Source organism: Hibiscus syriacus, unplaced genomic scaffold (assembly GCF_006381635.1).
Source record: "Hibiscus syriacus cultivar Baekdansim isolate YM2019G1 unplaced genomic scaffold, ASM638163v2 tig00112368_pilon, whole genome shotgun sequence".
Taxonomy (NCBI): Eukaryota; Viridiplantae; Streptophyta; class Magnoliopsida; order Malvales; family Malvaceae; genus Hibiscus; species Hibiscus syriacus.
This window is the reverse complement of record NW_024063315.1, coordinates 136,909-151,563: the sequence shown is the minus strand read 5'-3', so window position 1 is coordinate 151,563 and position 14,655 is coordinate 136,909. Positions and strand designations below refer to the sequence as shown.

The following is a 14,655-nucleotide window of genomic DNA, read 5'->3' as shown; positions in this document are numbered from 1 at the left end:
ACAGTATTGGCGTGCCAGTTTCGGTGCTGACATGACTATCCATGGTGCTGACGTGACAGTCCATTTGCCATGTTTGAGTTACCAATTTAGTCTATCTGTCATGTCATCTGCTACGTTATTTTGCCACCCTAAACTACCACGTCAGTATCGTGAACTGCCATTCAGTACCATGAACCGCCACTTCAGTACCGTGAATTGTTAATCAGCACCGTACGGTCAAAAACGAAAAAGTTGGTCAAAGGGCCACATTGGGTTATTTTCTGAGTCTGAGGGTCACATAGAGAGAAAAATAATACGAGAGCCACTTTAGTTTTTTTCTTAAAATTATAGGTACCTACGAGGCATTTTTGCCAATTGCTTTATACACACCAAACTAGAATTAAGACACCTAGGTGAAAGTTAGGGTTAATTCCATCTGACGCCTCAAAAATATGGCTAAATTTTAACTTTTGTCTTCATACTTTAAAACATTTTAATTGAATCCTTAAAATCTGAGGATTGTATCGATTAGATATTTCCATTAGCCTACTTGTCATCTAGGGCATTAAATTAGAGCTTGGATCAAATATGGATCATATAAAAAATATATTATCAAATTTTAAATAGGATTAATACATATTTGGTACATGGACTATAGTTGATTTCTCATCAGTGATATACAATTTCTTTTTATTCTCAATTTCACATATGTACTTTTTATCGTTACAGATTCCATTTTCGTGACGTAATCTGATATGACCCTTAAAACATCAATTTCATACATGAACATTTTCGTTATATCTAATGTGTTAAAAATTAATGATTAGAATTTAGACCTTTTTTAATATTAAATCAAATTATCCATCTAATATGTACACAAGTGTTTAGGATGTTGTCCACGTGTTTATATATGCTCAATATTATATCCAAGCTTTACTTAAAAAAAATTCAAGCTATTATTTAGTGCCTAAATTAAAGACTAGATTAACACAATGACCTAATTGATATAAATCAACATTTTAAAGGCTTAAATTGTAAAGTTTAGAGATTTTATGTCGATGTCAAATAGTATTAACCCGTGAGAATAAACAAATAGGTTAAATAATGATTTCAGTCCCTCTATTATGTTCAAGTATGTGATTTAATAATTTTAATTCATCCATTTATGATATTATTGGTTAACCAATAATTCTGTTAATTATTAGCAAAATAATAACCTAGGAATTCTTGAAAACACTACGTCTAACTCATCAAGCTAACCTTCTTTATTTTGGAAATAGTATTTTTTAAGGAAAAAATTTATGTATGAACTATTTAGATCAGCTAAAGACAAATAAATGTACATGATTAAATTATGCTAAATGAACTATAGGGGCTAAACCCTGATTTGAATATAAATTCTCGACCAAAATCATAATTTGACCAAGAATGAGTGATTGAACCCCATTTTTCAAAATTATCTGATACAATCTCTAAGCTACCCTTAATCCCTTCAAACTCTAAATTGGGGAGTAATTGATGTCTGATAACTGAAATGATCAAATTCAATTTTTTGGGGGGGTTAAGATAAATGGTGAAATGGGTATGCATGTCATGTCATGTATGTATGTGTATATATACAGGTTCAAAGAGATCATCACCTACCTCCAGGGGATTTCCCAAATGTGGAAACTTTTAAGGAGATATTGAGGGGTTACAGCTTTGACAGATTTGATAAGCTGAAGCCTAAAATGATTCAAGATGTTGATGACATGTTGGGTTATGACATCCCCGATTTGTTGAAGTCTTTAAGGAATCCTTATGATTAATTAGTCTTAATTAATCCACTCCACCGATACTATACTACCTCTCATTTATTTTACATCTTCCCTGATTTTAAAAAAAATGCATTTATCCATGTAGTTGTATTTTTATAATTTATAATAATGTATAAAACATTATTATAATATTATATAAAAATTTCGACATCTTAGACAACCTTAGTGGTAAAGGAATTGTTATTATTTTTTGAGGTCTCGGTTCAAGTATTAAGAATGTTAGGGTGTGAGCATTCAATGTCAAATATTAAGGTTATCTTCAAACATATATTATATTATACTTATCTCAAATTAATCAATAAAGAAATTGACATTTTCGTATATATATATATATATATATATATATATATATATAATTAGTAAAATCGAGTCAGATTTTAAATTTTATCTGTAACATAATATTATTTAATTAATAATAACTATTAATTTTCTTAAATAAAGAGAAAATATCTCAAACTATAAAAAGAAGAAAACGCATGAGTAAATTAATTATATAACTTGAACATATCTCTGAAATTATCTAAATATATAAACTAATCACATGAAGAAAAAAATACCTTACAAAAGAAGGGTGTGTCTGAATAAATATCACCTTATAATTACTTTAATTGTTTAAAAATAAGTTAAATTATACATTTAGTATTTAAACTATCAATTTTAATTCATTTTAGTACTTAAACTTTTATTTTTATTTTTTTAAATCATACCTAATATTTTATTTTTATTTCATATTAATACACCACCGTTAAAAACTTTACAACACAACTGACATTGCCTTCCATTGGTGACTGCTGCATCAACAATGGTTGTGCTTCACCGATCAGTTATCGATAATCATCACGTCTACCGTTATCACCAGTTGTCGATCAAGATCAAACTTCACCAGTTGACTCACTTTGACCTTCTGATTATGGATCCAAAGTTTGTTACCCCAAATCGTTGTCGTTTGTCATAGATCTTGGAAAAACTTCTTAACTCCTTCAAAGTAAAACACCTACGTTCGTCGCCGCTAACCATCTAATGGTGTCGATTTTGAGATATATCGTCCTCAACGTCAACATCTTCACCGTGGGAATCTTCCAACTGATGCCTCCATTACCGGAAATCTAAAATCCTATGTTCATCTACCGTTTCCTTTGATTTTCCCTTGCCCTTGCTTCGACTAATATTGATTTTTGGTGAGCTTTCATCGTCAACCATCCGAAGTTGTTGTGATACGACCACCACGGTTAGAGAAAAGACCAACGGGTCAACTACTTCCTTGTTGGTTCATCGTCACTTGGAGTGGAGGCCACCGAGAGAGGTGGTTCTTGGCCAGTTTCCTAAGGGTCAAAGTTGGGTTGGACTAGGTTTGAAATGGGGCTAACTGTTGGTAGATTCTACTATTTCGGTTGATCGGTCAGCTCTGTTGTTAAGTTTTTAACGACTAGTACTAAAATAAAATAAAAACTAAACGATTTGTATGATTTTGAAAAATTGAAAGTTTAAATACTAAAACGAGTCAAAATTGATAGATTATATACTAAACGTGTAATTTACTCTTAAAAATAAATAAATCACTCATGCCGGCTGGTAATTTTTCAAAGTTCCACAGCTGTATAATTTTCTAAGTTAATACCTATAGCAACCAATAACATACAGACTTTGATGAACCATATTGATTAAGACTTCAAAGAGCCAAATATAATTAAGATAACGAAGTACAATAATTAACTATTAATCAAATTTCAACCAATGATATTTAAACTTTAATAAAAAGCAATAACTAACCTGTTCACCATAGGAATATAGAAAGGAAGGATCAAAGCATACCTACCCACCGACGGAGTTGGTTTAATTGGTAAGCAGTTTTATTTCGCTTTAAATAAGAACTCGGGTTCGAGTCCTTGTGTATGCAGAAAATCCCCTGGGAGTCTCATCCACCAAAGTCAAGGAGACAACATAGGTCGATCCGAATTAGTCAGGACAAAACCATAAAACCGAGATATTTATTATGTTCAAATTTAAGATATATTTTAAGAAATATATACAGATGTGTCAAGTCATTATTTTAAATTTTAAGGTCTTTTTTCTTTTATAATGCCGAATTAATGTCTTCGTCTTCCTCTAAAATATGACACATACCTGTAGTTAAAATAGACTCGAAGCTCTTTCTCCTCCTCTCTCGAAAATCTTTATAGGAATATGATTGACCCGTTTGAATTCAAATAAAACTTGAATCATAAATGGAGTAACAAAGAATTTGATATCAAATCCTTACTTGTATAAACATGTAGAAATACTGAATTTTAAATTTGAACATATTGAAGGGACCAAAATATAATTCAACCAAAAGAGATGAAGAAGCGAAAAATCAAATGTGATCATCCACAATCCTACATATCCATCCCCATCCTTAACGACAAAGTAAGATGTTTCCTTTTTCTCATTACATGGAACATGGTCATCATCCTTTAGCTTTATATTCCTTCTTCTCTCGTCACCTTTATCTATCCAACTAGCAACTGGCAACTGCTTCACATATATACACACACACACACACGATCTTTGTCTTCTAAAACACCACCACTGTTGGGTCTCTCTTTCAGCCAAACCCAGAAGAAGAAGAAGGGGAAGCTCTCATCAATGGCTAAAGGGGTTCTAATTGCCTCTTTTCACCCCTTTTGTTTCTTCTTGTTATCTGCTCTTATGGTAAGTGAATCCCCATCTCTTCTATCCATTGCCCCTCTTTTACTTTCTTCTACATTCTTTTCGGTATCCGATAGCGGAAATATATCCGATATCGTACCCGAAAAGAAAACTCTTCCGGTTTCTATCTATATGACTTGAACCTGAGAGTTTTAACTGTAGAAAATTCTTTAGTGTATATATATATATGCATGCATGATGCATTAATTATAACTCCTTCTGTTTTTACTGCAGCTGAGGTAGGGGAAGTTACTGCTAAGGTTGATAAATCAACAATGGAAGATTTTGTTTCTTCTCGTAGAATACTCCTCAATGGCGTCACAAGAACATCACAACATGATATTATCTTCCCTCCAACTAATCCCACCCCGACGATCGTCACTGTGCCCGCCAAGAACCCTGCGAATATGCCGGCACCGATCTTGGTACCTTCTACAGATCCCAACAACCCGATTACGGTACCGGTAACCAATCCGATCACAACATCTGCACCCATCACAGTGCCAGGGGCAGGGGTACAGCAGCCTGCATGAATCCTGTAACGACGTATCCCGCCCCTATGGGAGGAGTCCCTGTGAGCACACCGGTGCCAAATCCTGTGCCTCCTAGTACTGCAACTACAAATTCTCCTGCAGTTCCAGGGCAGAGCTGGTGCGTAGCTATGACAGGAGCGTCACAGACTTTGCTTCAATCGGCGTTGGATTACGCTTGTGGAATCGGAGGAGTCGATTGCTCGCAGATCCAGCAAGGTGCTAACTGTTATAATCCGAACACATTGCAAAACCATGCATCATATGCATTCAATACCTACTATCAGAAAAACCCGGCACCGACAAGCTGCGACTTCGGCGGGACTGCAACCATAGTGAACACCAATCCAAGTAAGATGTGTTAATTTGTTCGAGTTAATCATCTTTCGAAACGTTTGAATGTTCAATGATACACCTTCTAATCTTAATAGGCACTGGATCCTGCATTTTCCCATCTTCGGGATCACAACCCACTCTGACCGCGATACCAGCAACATCGACATCAATAGGGGCAGGTGTACCAGGGTAAAGAGTTCATTTTGATCACTTTGACATATACACTATTAGTATGTATTACATATGAACCGGACAAATGATCTTGATTGTGTTTTGCAGCTCGGTCACCCCACCTTCAGTATTAAACTCGAGCACCCCTGGCACAGGCTCTGCTGCCACAAGTGATTTCGGGTCCAACCTACCTCCCACCTTCAACACATCGACGTCCACGTCGGTCGGTTTTCAACCGACGTTTAGCAGCATCATTCTACTGTCAATGACATATTTCGTTTCTCGATTGATCTTCGAATCAAGCACCTTCCCATAGACCACTTTATTCTTGCTGGGGAAGAAACAGGTGATCTTGAGTTCCCAGATGACTACTTCATGGCAGCCTCGTCTTCGTGACGATGTTCCTCGTCCGGAAAAGCCGCTCGAGATGTAGAGATGGCTTATTCTTAATGTTCCAAAATTTATATTCATAGATTTGTATATCTTTTCATCAGGTAGTGAAAATTATAGGTTTGAGAAGGACCATTTAATCAAACTATCTTAATGTTTCAAAATGAATATCCACTAGACATTACTCTTCGAGTTAATCAAGTCGATAAATCTTATTTTATCATTTAAATTTTATTTAAAAATCAAGTTGAATTATTCAAATTTACGTATAAATTTAACATAATTTTTCTACTGTTCTAAACAACATGTCTTAGTCTAAAATCACTAACACTAAAAAAATCAGTTGATAAGGAGAGTTTTTTTTCTATGATGCTAGTGAATTGCACTAAGGAATAGCATTAACAATAGCCTCAAGTTATCTTTTCGATTAAAATAGTTACCTAAAGTATTCATTTTTTCATCTAAGTACCTAAAGTATTCTTTAATTAATATCATATGTCAACTTTTTTAGAATTTAGATTAAAAAGTTTGAATAGTTTAGGTAACTATTTTGACATAAAGTACTTTAAGTAGTTATTTTGACCAAAAAGATAACTTTAGGTACTTATTTTTACAAAAAAAAAAAAAATAGGTACTTAAATGAAAAAGTATATATGTTTTAGGTACTTATTTGTGATATAGCCTTTTTAAAAATAGTTGACTAACTTAAACATAAGCTAAGTAATAGGTGGGTGACCAAATTCATAGTTTACCCAACAAAATATTTAAGAAGCCGCACATCAACGGAGGTCTATTCTCAGCTCAGTCACTTCGTCTTCTCTTTCTTTCCCCGTCTTATTTGATCGTTGATATGTAATACACTTCTAATTCCAATGTTTTTAAAGCTAAAACTAAAATTTCCCAGCAACATCCCTCCATGGCTCAAGTTCCCCGGCTGTTATTTCTCCTTCTCATACTCCAATGCTCTCCGATTGAACCCCGAAACCTCCATAAACCCTCCATCACCCGACGATTTCGAAGAAAAATTGGGTCTTTAAAGAAGAATCTACACCCAGACATCTTAATCCGAGTTTTGAACAAAACCCAGGATTCAACTCAGCCATCAAGCTATTCAAATGGGCTGCTCTGCAGAAGGGCTTCAACCACTACGCCGATACGTATCACCACATCATTTTGAAACTGGGTTTGGCTGGACATGTCAAAGAAATGGACCATTTTTGTCTGAATTTGGCTAGAGATGGACACGTGGGTTCTGGTGAGGCTCTTGCTTCTTTGGTTCATATATTCGTTAGACATTCTAGGCTAAACGAGGCGGTTTTGGTTTTGGGGAACATGACATCATGTGGGTTTAATCCCTCTGTTGACGTTTTCAATGATTTGTTGGGTGCTCTTGTTGGAAAAACAGATTTTGAACGTGTCATGTTTGTTTATAAGGGGATGGTGAAAGGGGGAATTGTACCCAATGTTGATGCTTTGAACCATTTGTTGGAGGTTTTGTTTGAGACCAATATGATTGAATTGGGGTTGAATCAGTTTAGGAGGATGGGAAAGAAGGGGTGTAGTCCGAATGTTAGGACCTTTGAGATTGTTCTAAAAGGTCTTGTTTTGAATGGTAGAGTTGATGATGCAGTGCTCATTTTGTATAAAATGTTGGAGCTCGGGTATTGGCCGGATTTAAGTTTCTATACCTGCACTATCCCTTTGTTTTGTGGAGAGAACAGACTCGAAGAAGGAATGATGCTATTAAGGCAGATGGGAGCAGCTGATTTAGTGCTGAATTCGGTAATTTGCAGTAAAATGGTTCGTTGTTTATGTATGAACCTTCGTCTAGATGAGGCGACTAACGTTCTTGAAGAGATGATGGAAATCGGTGAGATTCCACCCGTTGATTCTTTTGTGGATGTAGTGAATGGTTTTTGTGAAGCTGAGAGATATGATGAGGCATTTCGTTTCTTGGAGAATAACTGTGATGACTTAATTTCTCCACATAAAGCATTGCTCGAAGGTTGCTGTAAGGCTGGTAATTTTTTTTCTTGGAAAAAGTCTTCTTGAGAAGTTGTTTGAGAGAGGCATAGCTGATTGTGATTCTTGGAACATTTTACTCAGATGGATTTGTGAGAATGCGGGGATCAATAAAGCTTACGAGCTTCTCGGTAGAATGATTATACGGTCAGTAGTTCCTGATTGCGGCACATATGCAGCTCTTGTTGTCGGTAACTGTAATCTGAAAAAGTTAAGGATGCTTTGGAACAATTTTATTATATTCGGTGCAAATTCTAGGTTTTGAATTCAAAATGCTATTCAAGGCTAGTTGAAGGCCTTTGCCACCTAGAAAAGATTGAAGAGGCCGCTTAATTATATTATTACATGTCTAAAAGTAGATGCCCCCTTGAATTCACCACATTCAATATGTTGATCAAGGCTGTATGCGATGTTGGAAACGTGGATGAAGCAGTCAAGCTGAGGTCACTGGCTTATTATTCCGGTATTTCCTGCTATACTTCGGCTTATGCCTCTATAATGTGTGCCTTGTATAAATCTGAAAGAGCTAAAGATGTCTTGGTGATGTTTTCCCAAATTGTGATAGGGAATTGTGAAGTTGATGCAGAAGCATACTGTATCCTGATACGAAGTATGTGTGCACTGAATAGGTTTAAGGACTGTGCTTTGTTTTGCAAGTTAATAATTACTGAGGGTCTCATGCCTGATTCAGAGACAATTCATGAATTTTTCTCTTGTTTAATGATTCATTCTCAGTTACATTTGGTGTCGAATGATATCGGTAAAATTATTTCGAGAATGGAAATTCTGGATTCAACAATGTTCAATATGCTGATTAATAGCCTGTGGATAGAAGGGTGCGGGATGAGGCTCGAAATTTGTTAGATTTGATGTTGGAAAGGGGTTATGTTCCAGATTCTACAACTCATGCATTGATCATCGGATCAAATGTTAATAGGGTAACAAGTAGGGGAGTGCCAACATACAAACAATCAATCGATGAAGACAATGTCAGCAACATTCTTGCCGAGGCATTGGGGAAATGGTAGAGCGCTTGATACTTGGTATGGTTTTTTTATTTGACCATGTATCCGCCCCATAGTGGTACATTTTTTTTGATAGAAATAGGAGGCCTCATTAAAAATCTCCCTCATAGATAACCCTTTCCCCATAGTGGTACATACTATATATTTTCTGGTCATGCCTTCATTTCTCACCCATAGGAGGACAAAAAGTCATGACATCGATCTTCCTTCAATGGCATTCAAATTATGGTAATCACAGTTTAATTTCGTTCTGTTTTTGTTTGCAGTGACTGACTTTTATTTTGACATTGTAACATTTCGAATCTGGTACTAGATGCTACATTAACCAGTGAGAATAGGCACTTGTAATGCTGAACTGATAGCAGCTTCAGAAACCTTGTTTAGTCTCTGGTGAGTAATATGCTATCATGGTTATGTATCACATTGATCGGCTCCTTAACTGATGTTGGATGGAAGTTCTTTCTATCTCCTCATCTTTCTTTAAGTTACGGGGATATAAGCTGCGGTGGTAGAAGACTGCAAATGGAGCTGTGTACACTGCTCTCTGTATGTGCATAATAAACCTTTTTTGGTTGGGTTTATGGTATTTAATTGATCCTGTTTAGCCACTAGGTTCAGAGACGTCAACCATCAATATGGTGCTTATATGGCAATTGCTTTTTCCATGCACTTGATCTAAAAGTTGTGTTCCATTCTTCTTGTGTACATAGTGAGGGGGTGAGGGCAGAACAATCGAAGCAGGCGACAGGCATACAAGGGCGGAGGCAGAGGACAATAATAGGTGCAGGCAACAGGCATATAAGGGCGGAGGTGCAGAGACGGGGAAGGGTTTCTATGTGATGAACTTGTGGAGGATATAGGGTGCAGAGGCAAGCACAATTAGCACATTCTTTGGATGCAAATGGATTGTTTAGGTGAACTAATACTGTTATCATTGAATAATGTATACGAGCACCGAGTCTTAGGTTTGGTGTCACTGTTATGTTTATGCATCATCTTTGTATTGCTTGTAGAGTTTAATTTCGTAATGCACCCATAGCCATTTACTCTCTACATATGAAATTACCAATGTTTTCCATAACAAATATCCAAAAGCTTGGCCAAATTGGAAAAGCAACACAATCATTCACAACTTAAAATGTTAAAATGGGGCAGAACACCTAACCAATCTCTCACTAACTATACATCAACAAAATTTGATCCAAGTCAATGGTAATATATGGATTTCCATCAACAAGGATGCAAATAGCTCAAGTTAAAATAACCATTGTTTTCCTACTAGTCATTGACATGTTCATTACTCATAACCTTTAACTAGAGACCACGTGAAGCTCCAAATAGAATTGCACCTCTAATAAAACTATTTGACAATCATCAAACACAAAAGTAAGAGAACTAGTTAGTCCAATGGCAACAGCAACAAAACTTAACAAAAGAGGTAAAGCTAAAAGCTAAACTTTCAGTTACAACGGCTGATAGCATCCACAGAATTCAGTTAATAAAGATATTAATATCAGACGATAGACAGCAGCAGTATGGGGAAACAGATCCTTGTTGATATGAAAGCTGAAGATTAATCACCCAAGTAGTACAGGAAACCAGGCTCCATTGTGACACATTTGCAGAAGCTGCAAGTGCAAATGCTCATAAAATGCAATACAAGTTTGGAAAAACAGATATGCTTTCTGCATGAAACATGCAATGGAATAATGTCATGCCATTTTGGTGTTCAAGGGATAAGCGGTGCTATTTTTAAGTGACAAAAAAACTAATACTTACCACGTTCAACACTCTACAAGAGCTCTTTGCAAGTGGACTTGTTGTGCCCTAACCCCTTGCATCTACTGCACTGGAGTTGTCGCTTCATTACCTCATGTGATCCAACTTTCTTTGTAGTAGGTCGTCCTGGTGGACGGCGCGTTGGAGGAGGAGTTACTGTCACTAGAGCTGATGAAGAATCCTTACGCAGAGGCCTCTCTACATCTGGAATAGGTTGTATAGACTCCGCATAGGTTAACCTGTAGCTTTCGGTTGTGAAGTATCTGGAGCAAAAGTCATATGGGTTTCGCCCAATGCAAGTGATAACAGCAATAGCATGAGAGCACGGTAAAGCAGAAAGTTGCCAACCTTTACAACTGCAATCCCAACGATCCATGTCAATGATTTCAGTGGACTCACCACGAACCTCAAATATGCTACCAGTAGTCAGTAGCACTTGAAGCGTACGGACTTTCATGCCCTCTTTTTCCAATTTTTCCTCCATGCACGGAGTCAGCCTTGTTAACCACTGATCAGAAGTAGCCCTGCGGGTATAAATTAACTCCATAATCTTTTGACGTATGACGTCAACCATTTGAGTTATAGGTAATTCGTGTGCATCCAACACCCAACTGTAAAAGAGTTCCCCAAAGTTTGATGTCATATGGTTATATCTAGCACCCGGGAAATATGCATTTGCCCAGTTTTGGGGCTCACTTTGTATGACCCAATTGTAAGCTTCCAGTGAAATTTTTTTTATGCTCTCGAGATATGTCTGAAAGAGTTCAGGTCTAGGTGCCAAAGCAGCATTATGAAGGTCATCAATCATAAGCCGTTTCATCTCATGAGAAAACTGCCCTTTCAAGTCTCTAATGAGTTGCTCAGTTAAGTAGCGGAGACAATAACCATGAAATGAACCCTTGAAAATTTCAGAGATCGACTCCCGTAAACCCTTCTGTATGTCTGCGACAAATGTTATAGGGAAAGTTGTTGATAAGGCAGATTTCAGTTGTAGCAAAAACCAATGCCAGTTTTCATCGGTTTCAGCATCTACGACAGAGAAGGCAACAGGAAATACGCCATCATCCCCATCAGCAGCAGTTGCAGCCAACAAGGTACCTTGATATTTGGAATTCAAGGGTATGCTATCAAGAAAAAGGAGAGGCCTGCAACCTTCTACAAAGCCGCACAAACAAGCATGGAATGCGATAAAGAGGCGATGAAAACTAGAGTCTTCCTTAGTGGAGTACGTAGCAAGACTGCCAGGATTGGTCTCCATTATCCTTTCGCAGAAAAGTGGTAACTGGCTGTAAGCAACCTTATATGAACCCTGAAGCTGTTCTCTGGCAATTTCTTTTCCACGCCAAGCCTGAGTGTAGTTCAGTTGTATCCCAAATTCCTCCTTTATATCGGTCACAATATCCTTGGGTTTGTACTGTGGAAAAGCTTTCAACTCTCCTTTATTATACTAGCTACCCAACTTCTATTTGCTTGATGCCCAGTGCTCAAAGCAGACCCTTCACAAGTATGTGTTGGATTCATCTTCTTGATACATACCAGCTGAGTGGTTGACAACCTTGACGCGTGAATTCTCCAAGGGCAGCCTTCTACTTTGCACTTAACAGTCACACGATTGCTATCGTTCTTATAGTACCTAAATGCAAACTGATGTGCAATGGCATATTTACGTATTGTCTCACGGAATTCCTGAACACCAGTGAACCTTTGCCCTACCCCTGTAATTGTATTCTGCCACTGCTGAGTGCTTTTAGAAAGAGTAAGTATGGATGAAATCTCAGTTGCCGTCTCAATAGGTGCATCAATATGATTGTTGTGGGCATCAACAATATCAAGTGGGGCCGCAAGAGGTGGATCGACTGGAGCTGCTTCAGACAAAGATGTCCTACTCGACCTGTAAAAAACAAAACACTCAGCTTTGGGTTAATATATCAAGAAATTACAACCAAGCCTTTATCTTACAAGTAAAGAAAACTACCTACTGGCTGGCATGTTAGAAACATCATGAGCATCATTTTCCTCCATTATGATAAACACATCAACAGTAGCAGAATTCCCATGAAATTTTATCATCCGCTTTAAATCCTTCTCATTGGAGACAGTGATGAGAGTCTTTTTATTACCTGGGAGGAAGTACTTAATACACATAGTATCCATGCTAAGATTAAACATTTCTCCTATTTCTGTCTTGAAGTCTTCGAACTTCGTTTGATCATCGACATCTATCGCATGAGCATCCCCCCTTTATACAACAATGCCCCACTATTGTCAGTCTCAAATTCACCACCCGACTGACAAACGGCTATCACCCTTTTTGCAGCCATGACCTGTCAATCATAGAGAAAACGAAAAATACTTCAGGACAATCCATAGAAACAAAACAACTAAAGCAGAACATATGGTTTGAATGATAAAGTCAGAAACTTTCATGGTAGAGAAAACAACAAAAACCTAGTTCAGTAATCAAGTGTTGATTAAGGAACGGCGAATTAAGGGTCGATTTTGGTCAATGCAGAAACGAATCTGTATTATAATTAGAACAAGAGGCACAAGTTCAAAAACGTGAAAAGATTAATGAAAGCGGAAAATTTGACCTAATTGGACACGGGGATTTCTGAACAACGATTTCCACCAAGCAGAGTGTCGATACTGCAAAAGAGACATAGAGGTGAGAAATCGAGAAGCACTGGAAGCCAAAAAACTTTTCAATTTTGTTTTAAAAAAATGACTTCAAACATATATATGTAAAGAAACGAAGAAACCCTAACAAAAAGTTTCAAAATTTAAAGAAAAGAGAATACATGAAATTATTGAGCAAATTGGGGAGAAATTGCGTACCTTTGAATCGAGACTTGAGAAGATTAGGGTTCTTTTCGGGTAAAACGTAATAGATTTGGGGCTCCTTTTTTCTCTTCCGTCTCTTTTTTTCGACAACAAATCAGAGTTAGGCAGAAAGGAGACAAAAGAGAGGGTAAATAGGTAAACTAAATAAGTATACAATATTTAGGTTAATTACAAATTTAACCTTTATGTTTATTATTTCTATTAATTTAATCATTATTTCTTTTTTTAAAAAATCTAGCCTTCGATATTTATAAGGTCTGATAGCGTGAATAAGCCCACAACAACAAAAAATTAGGGTAAATTACATATTTTGTATCTAAACTATCAGTTTTGGTTATTTTGTACCTAAACTTTTAATTTTTTCAAATTATAACAAAATGTTTAGTTTTATTTTATTTTAGTACTATTGTTCAAAATTTAATGTTAAATTTTGAATAAAAAATTAGATACTAAAAATGATCAAAATTGATAGTTTAAGTACTAAACACATCAAAGTTTCTAACGGTGAAATACTAAAATGAAACAAAAATTAAATATTAAATATGATTTTGAAAAACTTAAAAGTTTACTTAAAATATCAATGTCTTGATAACTATGCATGCGTAGTCGGTGAATGGCGTGCCAGGTCAACCATGTATGTTGGGGTTACAATTTATTTACTATTTTTTTCAAATACTGATATTAATTATTTTATTGTAAAAAATAAAAAATAAAGAAAAAAAGTGTTTTAAAAATTATAAAAAAGTATATATCAAAATATATTTAAGTTATTAAAATTGTAAAAAAAACCCCACATATATGAAAAATTATAAAAAAAAAGTAAAAGAATTAAAACATCATTAATTTTTTATTTGGTTTAATTAATTAAAGGTTAAAATAAAGTATTTTATTTTTTATAAAAGCAGATCGTTTTATTGAAAAGATAAAATATTCAAAAATTACAATAAATGCTTGCTTAAAACATAATTAGAATATTTTCAAATAACCATTAACACAAAATCAAATCACATAACGTCACATAAAGATTATATAAAGAAAATGTTAAAAATCTAATCAAAGAGTTCAAACAAGAGATAG

At 35.9% G+C, this 14,655-nt stretch overlaps 2 protein-coding genes and 1 pseudogene across 2 annotated transcripts; 2 read left to right on the top strand and 1 right to left on the bottom strand.

Annotated features, from left to right (window-relative positions):
- The first annotated feature begins 4,377 nt into the window (after positions 1 to 4,377).
- On the top strand, positions 4,378 to 5,837 carry LOC120178688 (major pollen allergen Ole e 10-like). The gene is made up of 5 exons (XM_039184481.1): positions 4,378 to 4,487; positions 4,719 to 5,089; positions 5,120 to 5,365; positions 5,446 to 5,539; positions 5,630 to 5,837. Exons 2-5 carry the CDS (start codon positions 5,014 to 5,016, stop codon positions 5,835 to 5,837), a joined length of 624 nt encoding a protein of 207 aa, XP_039040412.1. The 5' UTR covers positions 4,378 to 4,487; positions 4,719 to 5,013.
- A 1,280-nt stretch (positions 5,838 to 7,117) lies between these two features.
- LOC120178686 (pentatricopeptide repeat-containing protein At1g64580-like) lies at positions 7,118 to 8,961 on the top strand. Its single transcript, XM_039184480.1, has 4 exons — positions 7,118 to 7,931; positions 8,018 to 8,064; positions 8,333 to 8,473; positions 8,755 to 8,961. Exons 1-4 carry the CDS (start codon positions 7,118 to 7,120, stop codon positions 8,959 to 8,961), a joined length of 1,209 nt encoding a protein of 402 aa, XP_039040411.1.
- Positions 8,962 to 10,063: 1,102 nt separating this feature from the next.
- Positions 10,064 to 13,465, bottom strand: LOC120178687 (annotated as a pseudogene).
- Positions 13,466 to 14,655: the final 1,190 nt, after the last annotated feature.